Source organism: Nicotiana tabacum, chromosome 14 (genome assembly GCF_000715075.1).
Source record: "Nicotiana tabacum cultivar K326 chromosome 14, ASM71507v2, whole genome shotgun sequence".
NCBI lineage: Eukaryota > Viridiplantae > Streptophyta > Magnoliopsida > Solanales > Solanaceae > Nicotiana > Nicotiana tabacum.
Window position 1 is genome coordinate 27894497 of NC_134093.1, and position 13419 is coordinate 27907915.

At 34.2% G+C, this 13419-nt stretch overlaps 1 protein-coding gene across 1 annotated transcript; it reads left to right on the forward strand.

Annotated features, from left to right (window-relative positions):
• The first annotated feature begins 1476 nt into the window (after positions 1–1476).
• On the forward strand, positions 1477–2472 carry LOC107797287 (uncharacterized). Its single transcript, XM_016620156.1, has one exon. The coding sequence runs from the start codon at positions 1477–1479 to the stop codon at positions 2470–2472; it is 996 nt and encodes a 331-aa protein (XP_016475642.1).
• The last annotated feature ends 10947 nt before the right edge of the window (positions 2473–13419 follow it).

Genomic DNA, 13419 nt, shown 5'->3' on the forward strand with positions numbered 1-13419 from the left:
ATAAAAAGTAATCAACTCTATAGGACACTTCGAGAGATTTTGAGATTTCATTATCATCATTCTCATCAAATTATTTGTTCGTATATATCACATGTTTCTTACGAAATTCAGGTTCAATATTCAGTTCAAATGCAATATCCTTGGCAGAAATCATAGCAGTTGGAAATCTTTCTTCTCTATATTTTTAAAGAAAGAAATCAAACTTTTTCACACACAAAACTTTTTTTCTAAACTTATATATAGCCTATTAGGTGTAACAAAAAATAGGGGCCCCCATAAATGTGAGGCCTAAAACAGTTACTTTACTTGCTTTAGAGAAGGGTCGCTTATTCGCTTATACTATTAGATTGCATGAGACTATCCTTAATAAGTGGGATTTGTAACCTGAAAATTAAGCTTGTAACTGCTACAATAAGTTAAATTACGCTAAAAATATGAAAATGCAATTTAACCTGTTGTAGCAAGTTAACTGCCTTATTTTTGGATTACTAGTTTCAATGTAAACACATGAATGGGACAAATTTGGATGGTCTAGTTTTCTTTGTCAATTTTGCAAATGGAGACGACTTCTAGAGGCCCATGTTCTTATGTTAGTTGCTAACAACTACGCTTAGGCATTGAGTCGAGCGAGCTGAGCCTAGTCTAGTATGGAACCGTACCAATTGAGCTTTGTTAAAGTATAACAAAACTTGAGGCAAACTCAAGCCGACTCTTTAATGTTTCGTTTTTTATGCGTCGCTATGCCTCTAGAAAATCTTAAATTCATAATAAACCGACTAGTTAAGAAAAATATAAGAATTAATTGCGTTAATTGATAATTAAATTGAAACGAGACTGAACGATATAAGTCGCTAGTTTGATTTAGAACTCAAATTCGAATTTAGTTAATTAAATTTTGAACAAAACATGGAACCTCCAAAGCAAAGAAATCAATAAATACAAAAAATTGTACTGAATTAAATACATCAATTTTTTATGCAATATGTTTTGAATTCTTGTATTTAAAAGTAGGATTAAGTTACAATATAATGTGATCATTAAAAATTTAATTATATCAAATAAAGTAGTAGAATACTTCAATTTTTTATAGTAAAATAATCATTAATATTAGTATTAATCAACTTTATAATTAAGCTAATAGATAAATTTTAGTTTTAAAGTAATTATTACACGACTCAACTTAGTTTAGCTGGATGTTAGTCCGATTCCGCCTAGAGAAGGGTTTTGTTTACTTTTCCAGGTTACATAAACACCGCAATCTATAAATTATGAATGTAAAAACTTCTAAGCCACAATCATGATAAGTTACTTAAAGTTTTCCCCCTCCTTGATAAGTGGCTTGGTATTGCACTTCGGAACGGTGTAAAACATCTAGTGTATACAGATACTAGCTCTTCGATAATATACCTCTTTCCTATTTTCAAAATCTTGGACGCAAAATCCTTAAGAGAATTGGTTGTAACAGATTGTGAACTAATGACTGTTTCACTGTCTAGTGGTGTGGCGAACTGCAATTCTTTGAGAAAGCTTTTTCTATCCGAGGTCTTCTTAAACGACAACATACTTCAGACTCTACTCACTAGTTGTCCCTTGATTGAAAGTTTCATCCTTAAGCATTGCTTTGGATTGGAAAAGATTGAGTTGTCGAATCTTCAAAAGATCAGGTCAGTTTCCATTTGGACACTTGGAAAGCAACATGTCAAAATCCAAGCACCAACTCTAGAACGCTTGCTTTATTGTGGTCATATTAAAGAGCCTCGTTTGTTGGATATTGTTGAATGTCAGAGTCTGAAATCTTTAAAGCTCTCATGTGTGTGTATATTTGATGGATTTCTCCAGCACCTTTTTTGTAGATCCCAATCCCTTGAGAGTATAACCATAGATGGAGAGATTGATGCTTCAGACTTGGTACCACTTGAGTATATGGGAGATCAAATTCCTAAGTTTAAAATTGCAAAAGAGTCAAGTCAATTGAAGCACTCACGTATCGTTCTTGATTGCTGGTCTGGGAATTTAAATGCTTCATGGTTCTTTAAGTTGAGGAAATTCCTATCAAATTTGATCTCTTGGTCTCAAGTTTCTCTTGATTTTCACATATGCAATGAGATTGACGGGAAAGATATGCAACTGCACCACATAGGTGCTCCCCCCAAAGTGGACGTTTTAAATGTAGATATAAAGTCAGATAGAGGGTTCCCAACTTTTGTGGATGCTTTGCTATGGAGTTGTCATTCTAGGAAACTCATCCTAACCTCAAGTATTGAGATGATTACATGTTTCATGGATCGTTTAATGTTTATGAAGAATTTAAGTCATTCTACTTCTCGTGGTAGCAAGTCTAGGCATAATCAATTAAAAGAAATAAAAGTATTTGATGAGAAAAATCAACCTCTGGAACTCAGAAGCGGGAAGTTGGCAATAAGGAACCTCATGAAGAGGGAGAAAGTTTACTTTTTATTAGATTGGTGGTGATGCAGTTAGTTTATCTCTATTTCAAATTGAATGCACTTATTCGTTTACAAAGTTATTATATCTATTAAGATAGATTCTAGATGATCAAGAACTTCAAATTTTTGAAGTTTTCTTAAAAAGGGTCTTTTGTCAAATTGACTAAGTTGGCACAGAGACTCTGTGTTTAGTGTTCTGTTTTCTCTTCAATTCATGTGAATTTGTTGTACGTTTGTTAACTTACTAGTTCTTGACACGCTGCGTTGGACGTGCATTACTGAAATGCTTATTTTGAGGTTGATTTAATAGTTCTCCATGGTGTTTATTCTTGAGGTACCAAAATACACCTTGAAATAATTCTTATATTCACTGCCCCTACCATTAATTTGGCTAATTTGAAAACTATTTATTATGACATAAGCTTATCATTCGGTCATGAGTTTTTCTAAAATAATTTTGCATATATAGTTGAAAATTTCTTCTAATATGTTAATTGTTTGCAGCCATAATGTGTAATTTTATATGATTTAGTTTGAAGGTTATTTTAATCTTTTTGCAACAATCTATATTCTATACTATATTAATATTAGAAAGTACATATAAGATTGACATACTCGTATTATGTTAATAATGTTTTAACATATTGGATATCTTTCCCCAAATATGGCTCAATACGCAAAAGTAAAGTTAATACATATATTGTAATTGATCTAAATCACTCTAAAGAGGAATTTTCAAACCATTCAAAGTAATACCCCAAATCTTGAAATTGTTATTCTGCTACTTAGCTAGTGTATTTTGCAAAATATGTTTGCATTTTATCGATAAAAGATTCTTTATTCCCGAGCTCGAGGAGAGTTCATGCGTGAAATTTCTTTGAATTTCTTTGTTGAATAGAGGTGAGTTCAAGGTTCTTTGATCGGGAAATGCATGCACTTTAAAAATCATTATTATCACCAACTCAAGAAATAATGCACCAATAAGCAGGCAAGCAAGATTTTGTAAAGATGGATGTCCATCCAATTGGACCGAGTAGTGATTGGCATTGATGCAAAGCCAATAAAAAATATTATCACAACATACTGCGAAAACAAAAGTTGCACCAAAATTACTTAACATCATCAAATTTATATTCTTGTCCAAATTTCAAATTTATATTCTTGTCCAAATTTAAGCAAGTTCTCTTGTAATTAAAAAAAAAATACCAAATGGAATATAAAATTTAGACTCAATCCAACTACAATATAAAGGTATTTAGATCCTTTTCAAATGTTATTCACGATTAAGCCATGAGCATATCGTCTTACCTCCCTCTCAGAGTCTTGCAACGTGAGAACATCACCATCTATGACCGGGCCCTTTGACATTTTCATGATAAACCAGTGGTGGTGAATGAAATATTGCTTTATAATTGCATATGAAAGGCATGAATATCTCTGCATAAAGCAAATATATATATAAAGACAAGAGTAGCAAGTCAAGACCAACAGAAGGGTGCATTGTTTATTTGTTACCTTTATCTTGTTAAAACGTAACGAATAATGATGTCAATTCTACAACCCTGAGTTAATCTACAGGATATTATCCAGCACTAACAAAGAATGATGTCAATTTTACAACCCTGAGTTAATCCACAGGATATTATTCAGCACCAAATTTAAATGTTAATATTACGGCTTTTCCAGAGTCTTATCCTGCATCACCGGCCAAAGTCCTTGTCATTTGAGATAAAATCAAGATTCACATTGAAAAAGAAAAAATATTATAGAAGCACGGGTAGATATATTTATCTACTTGGGTGCTAAAAGTTTTACATGATTGAACTAACAGTTCTAGGTCCTAATAAAAGCATTTTTAGATAGAAGTATGTCTATTTCTCAAAATATTGATGCTAAAACACAACATTAATAAGACAACAATTGCATAAAAAAATTATTAATTGAAATTTCAGGTTTGAGAAAATAAAAACGAAAAGACAAAATACTAAAACTGTGAAAATATGGGAAGAAGTAACCATGTGATAATTAAATCTTTACTTGAGGAAACTTTCTACAGTATCGATTACACAATCAAATAGGAAAATACTCAGGAAAAAAATTGCAAAAAATTGTGTCAAAGGAAAAAGAATCATGTTAGAAAGAAATGTCGCCTACCTCATTTGTATTGGTGCAATTCCTAATAGAGTTCTATCGAATTGTCAATAAAAGCATCACGTCAATTGTTATTCCCCGGAAAGGAAAATCATCTCATAAGCTGTTGAAACAAAATTTCAGCTCTTTACTTTCATGTGAGAGATCAAACTCTTAAACATCAATTAAACAATATGATTTATATGATAAATGAGAAGTAAGAAGAAAAATTGACCCAAAAAAAAGAGCTTAAAACAACTTGCACGAAGAAATACCTCATATGTGCTCTCTAAACCAAATTCAAATAGTAGATAGTATTGTCAATAGAAGAAAAGTAAAAGATGATGTATATATTTGAGGAGCAGAAGAAACATGTATCATTGGGAAATGCAAGAGACAACAGTTTCTTTAGAAGACTAATAATGAATACATAGTTGTCTTTTCATTTGCATTCAGATTTAGAATAATTGAACTTAGCGTAAAAATGCACGATACTTAAAAGAGTACAATAACAATTGTAATTGAAGAAATATATATACGTGGATTATATATTTTGTACAAACATGTTATATCATAAAAAGATTGAAATCATTTAATGAAAAGTTCTTTTTTCAAGGACTAAATGGTCACTTAGATTTTAAAGGACATTTTTATAAATCAATTTTGAAGGTAGTTCTTCCTACTTTTAGTATAATATGATTAGATTGGTGATACAGTTAGTTTGTCTCTATTTCAAAGTGAATGCACTTATTCGTTTATAAAGTTACTACTATATCTTTTAGGATAGATTCTAGATAATTAAGAAGTTCAAATTTATGAAGATTTCCTAAAAGGGGTCTTTTTGTGATATATGAGTAATTTGGCACAGAGGCGCTATGTTTGGTGTTCTATTCTCTTTCCAGTTCATGTGAATTTGTTGTATGTTCTTTGACATATCAATGCTGTTCAGCAGATGACTTGAAACATTTATAGTTATTGGAATCTATTAGAGAATTCTGCACAAATATGAAAGATAGCAAGCTAGCATCTTGGGAAAAGCAATACATTTCCAACAGGTGGCAGGTTGACACTAATAAACAGTGTATTCGATGGGGTTCCGGTAAAGTGGCAAGGCAATTGGATATAGAGGATAAGGAGCAGTTTTCTCTGGGAAGGAAATCAAGACTAGGAAAAAAAACACTTGGTTGAATGGAGCATAGTCACTTGTGGTAGGAAAATGGGCGGCTTGGGTGATAAAAGCTTTCTACTAAAGTGGCAGTGGAGATTTAGGGTGTGTTTTGTAGAAAGAAAACATTTTCCGGAAACATAGGGATTTTGGGGAGGGGGTAAGGAAAATTTCTAAAAAATATTTTCTACTCTCTAAACAAACATCAGAAAATATTTTTTGAAAAAGATTTTTAATTCACTCATCAACCAAATATGGGAAAATAAATGATAAAACCACTCATTTTTCAAGAAAATATTTTCCATTAAAAATATTTTCCTTCGTACCAAACACACCTGGGAGCATTCAGCAAGCTGCTGCAGGCAGCTTTGGAGATCAGTTCCTATATGCATATTTTGTGAGTCTTTGGCTTAAGAGAAATAGTAGATGTTTTAGTGAGAAGAATGAGCATATGTCTTTTGCAACAACTAAGTGTTTTAGGAGTCTTTTCTGAGCGTATGTACTCCTACTCCTTCAACCTATAAAAAGGAACAAAATTTTCTTGTACTGCTACAGTCCCCCCACCCCCACCCCCCCCCCCCCATGTATTAAATAAAACTTTACCCTTTTCATCTAAAAAATGATAATGCCAAAGTGAAAAAGATTCAACCTTTGATTGACCAAATAAGTAAAAGAATGAAGAACATACTCTATCTATTAGCAGCAAGGAAAAACACCAAATAGATGCTATGTCCCTCGTTCTATAATTCCTCAGATTCCTCTTTTTTTCCTATTAAGTTTTCCGATAAAGAATATTAGTGAACGAAGCCCCTAGATCAAACAATAAACCATAAGAAAATAGCCATTACAACCATAAGAAAGTGAAAAGCGCAGGCTCCTGCAAGGATTTAGGTTACAAAAGAACCATAAAAAATCTAAGCAGCACAGGCAAGATCAATACTACATAGTAAATACCAACATCAACTAGACACTACCTTTGACAAATACGATAAATGAAAGCATAAGGTTGATAGGTTGCAAAATGACAAAGATATGGCACCAATAGGTTGTAGCAAACATAGGTACGCCTTGTTTAATACACATATAATGAAAATTAACATATCGATATGAACACTAACGAGGCGATGCAATGCTTCATCGTCAAAATTCATGCAGTCAGCAATAGATGGATAAATTGCTCCCTATAACAGCTTCCGCTCCTGAAAGTTTAACAGTAGAAATGAAATAAGAATAACACCTTATTGATCTTTCATGATTCATGACTAGTAAAAGTGAGGTATATAAAGACAACATATAGGACTATCCTTGAGCACGGTCATACATTTTAACATGCACCAAACATCAAATAAGTTTGTATCGTGTTTTAAGACTTACTAGTATATTTGGATGGGGTCCCGGGGGCCTAGGGTATGTTTCGGATCAAGTTCAGACTCATTTTGGACTTTGTTGGATTGCCGATTTCTGGGTATATGGTTTTCTCTTTCGCGTTCGCGAGGAGAGGGTCGCGATCGCGATCGCGAAAGGTCAACATGTGAGTATTTGTTCTATGAGTTTAAGGACGTGATCGCGAAGCTTTGAGTGGTTGTTCAACGCGAACATGAGTGCCGGGACGCGTTCGCGAAGAAGGAAGGAGAGGTCTGGGAATTTCATGCGGTTGTTCATCACGATCGCGTGAGGCTATCCGCGATTACGTAGGTTTGGGAGACTGATCAACGTGTTCGCGTCCTAGTGATCGCGTTCGCATATGAGGTTTTTGCTACTTGATATTTTTGTTCTTCGCGACCACGAAGTGTAATAACTGGGTAGCAGGTTTTAAATTCCAAATCGAATGTTAGAGTACTATTTTCATATTTTGAGTTGTAGAGTTCGGTTTTAGGCGATTTTAGAGGGGACTTTCACGACTTGGATTAGGGTAAGTATTGTTTACTCAAATTTATCATTATTCCATGATTTTATCTTTATTTTAGTATTTAATTAGTGAATAGTGTGTAGAAATGGGGAATTTTGTAGAAACTTTGCAAAAATAAAAAATGAAAGTTTAAAGGTCGATTTGAGGTCGGAATTGGAGGATTTTGGTATGGTTGGACTCGTAATTGAATGGGTGTTCGGAATTTAAGAATTTTGTCGGGTTCTGAGGTGTGAGACCGGGGTTGACTTTTTTATTTTGGTTAAGATCTTAGCTTTATCTTTTGAAATCACTTCCTCTAGCTTTTACTGATAGTATTACGTTATTTTGGGTAGATTTGAACCTTCTGGAGGTTGATACGTGCGGGAAGGGCTTGTTAGCGGAGTGATTTGGTTTGCTAGAGGTATGTATCTAATCTAAACTTAGTTGAGGCATTAGTTTCCTGAATTATTTGTGATAACTACGTACTATGGGTAGTGCACATGTGAGGGGTTGAGCCATATGTGTGCGTCGGGGTACTATTTCTATGCTCGTGATAGTGCGTAGGTTATGATATGCCTTGTAATGATTGCTAAGCTTCAAGTTGGGATGTTTCTCCTATTTGTACTCCTCTGAGCTATTTGTACCATATTTGAGATTTCATTCACGTTATTTTTCAGGTTGAACATGATAAACTGCTATTTCTTGATGGAAATTGTATGTTTTAGTTGTGATAGCACACATTGCACATGCATACACTATAGCATATTATTTATACTAGTCCAGGAGTATGAAACTTGATAATCATTAATCATGTTCCTGTATTCCCGCATATTTGCTTTCTATGTGTTATGATCTGGACAGGTAGCGTGTAACCACGCCAGGTGGATTGTGATTATTAGCACGTGAATTATCTGTGCGGATCCATATATTGATATTATTAGCACATGAGTTGTTCGTGCAGCGTGTGGATATGGATTTGTCCCCCTAGGGTCACCCTCTCATGTTTCTCTCTTGATGGACTACACGCAGTTATTGAGAAAAACTGATCAGTGGTTTGGTACGGACACAAAAAAGTTGAGGAATCTCCGGCCAGTGTTATTATAGAAATGCATTTCATCTTTACTTGGAATTTTCATGGTTTATTATCTGATTATATGCATATCACCTTATATGTTGTACTCATGACTGAACAGAGATTTTGAGTAATTATACACACACACAGAGATAGTTTTTTCAGTATCTATTACATATTCATGTTATTGTTCTATACTTGTTGGATTTTATGAAACTATACAGGTTATAACAGGTATCATTTATAATTCTTATTTCTTTTACCTCGCCGAGGCTAGTTACGGTACTTATTAAGTATATTGGGTTGGTTGTACTCATACTATACTTTGCATTTAATTATGAAGATCTAAGTGCGGGGACTAGTTATCAGCAGTAGGCTTGCTTATTGGACCATCTTCGAGAGGCGAGGTAGAGTTGCATCCTTGGTCGCAGTTTTGACTTGTCTTTTCCTTACATACTGTTGTTACAATTTAGGCAGTGTTATTATTGTTCAGTTTTCGACTTGTATTCCGTTATAAAGCTCATGACTCCGTATTTACCAGTTTCTAGAGGGATTTACCTTGTATTAGCAGTATTTGATTGTATTAAAATTTCAAACTTATGCTATTTCTATAAGTTCCACTGTTCTGTTTCTTTATTATTATATTTTGGCTTGCCTAGCGGGTGTGTTAGGCGCCATCACGATGGGTTGAAATTTTGGGTTTTGACATATAATTACTCCATAAGGGCCAAACAATTATTCAACAATAATAATATATATCTCAGCACAACCTATATTAAAGAGTTTTCATAAACAGCAGTGAAGGAAATTAACCAAACATTCTAACGAGTCTACAGCAGCATACACAATACTCCAAATCTACCACGGCTACATACACAATGCCCCAAATATATTACGGCAGCAAAATACTAATTTCTAACGCCAAACGTCATAGCACGAGACTACGCCACACCACAAATCACTTATTAAATAATTTTAGCTTTTTCATAAAATAATATATATATATATATATATATATATATATATATATATATATATATATATATATTTGCGACAAATAATGAAAGACTCTTTTTCATTTTCATTAGTCCCAACACATGGACCAGGTAGACAAAATATACTTTCAAAATGGATTTTGGAAATGCAAGCACCAAATCTTAAAGTTTTGCTTACCTCGTGTCAAGACCTAAATTTCACCTAGTCTTGATGGCACTTAACTCCAGTGCTAGGTAAGCAAAACATAGAATGATATAACTCAAATGAAAAAAAATTAATAACGACAAGAATAAAAATAGCTAAATTCTATACAACTTCTCAAGGACTGATAGTACAAGTAATGGGCCACTATTATTTGGATTTACAACTAATATGAAGAATAAATACAATATTTGTTTGAAGTTCACATAAACAGAGTTAAAATACTACACTACTATGAACAAAAAGGTAGCTTGAATCTGAAATGCGGGTACGTCTTCAATGCTAGGCTTCGTCTTCCACAGCTACACAGCTCCAAGATCTGCACTCAGGGTGCAGAAGTGTAGTATGAGTATAGCCGACTCCATATACTCAGTAAATATCTTGACTAACCTCGGTGACGTAGTGATGAGGTTTTAAGTTAAAAGATACTCACTTATTATTTTACAAGTACAAATGATAAGTAGAAAGAGTAATACGAGATAAAGAAACGAATAAACACATAATAAAAGAAACAAGAATATAAAATGACAGAGGGCCCCAGAATATCCTCACTTCTTAGTCTCACAACACAATACGGTAGCAGAAATCAACAGCCAAGACTAACCATAATACATTTTCTCTGTTGCGACGTGCAATCCAGTCCATATATATATATATATATATATATATGGGATCGGGTTGCATGCCGTAATGGTATTGGTAATATATAATATCAGTACCATTGTGGCGTATAACCCGATCCCATATATAAGTTCATACACAACTATTCTACCATCATCAAGCACGGGAAAATTTACAACATAATACTATGTAACGATCCGACCAGTCGTTTTGAGCATTTATATTTAGCTGGTGGTTTTAGGTCATGAGTAGTTTCATATGGTGTATTATGACTTATGTGTATGATCGATTTTGGTCTTTGAGTTATTCGGAATTGATTTGGAAGAATAATTCTTAAAAATAAAGCTTTAAGTTGGAAGAGTTGATCAAGTTTGACTTTTGTGTATTTGAAATTGGATCGAAATTTTTATGGTCCCGTTAGGTCTAGATGGTTATTCTGGACTTGAGTGTGTGCCCCGATTTGTATTTGGATTTTCTAGAAGGTTTCAGCAGTATTTGGCGAAAGTTGACAATTTGAAAGTTTGAAAAGTTCATAGGTTTGACCGGGAGTTGAGTTCGATGTTATCGAGTTCAGATATTTTTTTGGAAGTTTGAATATATTAGTCTTGTCATTTGGGACTTGTGTGCAACGTATGGTTGGATTCCGGATTGGTTAGGTTTGAATCGGACGCTTGTTTCGACATGTGATATTTATGAACTTAAGAGATTGATCTTAATCGACGATTCGTGATTTTGATGTTTTATGGATTTGTAACAAAAATTATCACGACCCAAAATCTCAACTTGTCGTGATGGCGCCTAACACACTTGCTAGGCAAAACATGGTATAATAAACTCAAGAGTGGAAATAACATAAACATCTGATAAAAGAAACTGGAACACTACTACAACCATCCCAAAATATGGTGTCAATGAGTACATGAACACTACTAAGTATCAACATAAACCGAGACTCTAGTACAATTGTCCGAGTAATAGAACCGTACTGAAGAAAATAACATGAAAGATAGTCAAGGTATGCGGACGTCATAGCAGCTACCTCGAAATCTTCAAGAAAGTACTAGCACATATCTAGCAGTCACCACGTCCCGATTTACCTGGATCTGCACACGAAGTACAGAGTATAGTATGAGTACAACCGACCCCATATACTCAATAAGTAACAGAACTAACCTTGGGCTGAAAGCAGTGACGAGCTCAGAAGAAGACACTCTGAATCCAATAAAATGACAACACATGTATTAAAGTGGCAGTAACAATAAACAACTTAGATTAATTTTCAAAATCAGCTCGTTCAGGTTACAGAAAATTTAGACATGCTTTCATGTTCAACAATTAAAACCTAACACTGATAAGAATATGTCAAGTAGGGCTAGCATGAGGAATGGTATATCTCTATGCCTACATGTCAATACACATGTCACATGTATGATTTCACGGTGGTGTTCTCAAGTACTCACACTCTCAGAATACTCAATCTGTCTGCCAAATGACCATACACAATCACTCAATACTGTACGGGTGCCTGACATCAATGCCCCTCACCAAAGAACGTGTATATATATCATTGTGCATGCGTTCACTGCAGGTATGTCAGACTCCATAGGGGTAGATCATGTCCAAGCGCTAATATAAAGCCTATAAGGCCTACTGCGGCATGCAACCCTACCCACAATAATAAATAAGCCAATTAGGCATGTTGCGGTATGTATCCCGATCTACAATAACGCTCACACCTTGGCTCTCAGGCCCACCTCAGTCATCAATCTCTCAAGTCTCAAGGGCTCACAAATCTCGTACCACTCTGCCCAAACAATAATAGGAGAGATTGAGATGTGATATGTAAATTCAGAATTATGACTGAGTATATAATTACAGTTAAAGCAAATAACTCAAAATAGTAGCGATATCCTCATTAGGTTTCAACCGAATAAGCAAATAGCCTAAACATGATTTCTAACATGCTTCACAGTTCAATTACTCTAACAAGAAAGGATTTCACGGATATGATAGTTTAGACTTAGTCGACTAATACATAGACAACTTGCACAAAGCTATTAGTTCTTTCGATCTAAATATGTGTAAATCACAACAAACAGTAAAGGGTTGGAAATAATATGAGAGAGATAAAGTAAACGAAACCAGTAAGTTTTATACTGTTCAGAACCAATGTGGTATCCTAATCCAATCCTCTTGGGTTGCACGAGTGTTATCTTTTAGAGCTCTTTGTAAATTGGGTTGAGTAAAACTTTTGTGGTTTATAGCGTTCACCACCAACGTTTACAAAGTTGGTTTTCACTCGCTCATCAATAACGGCACTTTGGTTTTTACTCACTCACCAAAGAAACGAATATTGACACAACCTCTCAGTATTTTTTCCTTTCTCTCTATCTTTTATGATACTTGTAAACTTAAGAATACAGTGTTTAACCACGGTATAGAAAGAGTAGGAAAGTTATCTGCGAAGCTGGTGCTGAGAAGTGTCTTTAAATCTTCTTTAAATAGTTGTTCCTCTTGCTGCCTGTATCATCTGTTCATATTTGTTGTAGATCTTTCTTGATATGATTTCTGATTTTCCTCATCATTGACGTGCTTGGTTCCTTTTTGAGATTTGACCGTTGAATGAAATTCTTTTTATAGCAGTAGCATCATTAAATTCCTTGCCATATATTGATTGCTTAAAAACGTACTTGAATAGCAAATCTCCTCTATATTAGATGGAAGACCTTTGACGATGCTTTTACCATGCTTGACTTGGACTTCTTTATCTCATTAGGAGAGAAACTTGATTTAAGGAATGATTCTTTAATGATTGATCTCATTCCTTTTATAACTCAACACTAACATCTCTTTTATTCATGCTCATACGTAGGAACTTGCAGAATATTCTTCTTAGAAT

Excerpts from the sequence above, each read along its gene's own strand:
- LOC107797287 (XM_016620156.1), top strand. The coding sequence starts at position 1,477 with ATGACTGTTTCACTGTCTAGTGGTGTGGCGAACTGCAATTCTTTGAGA.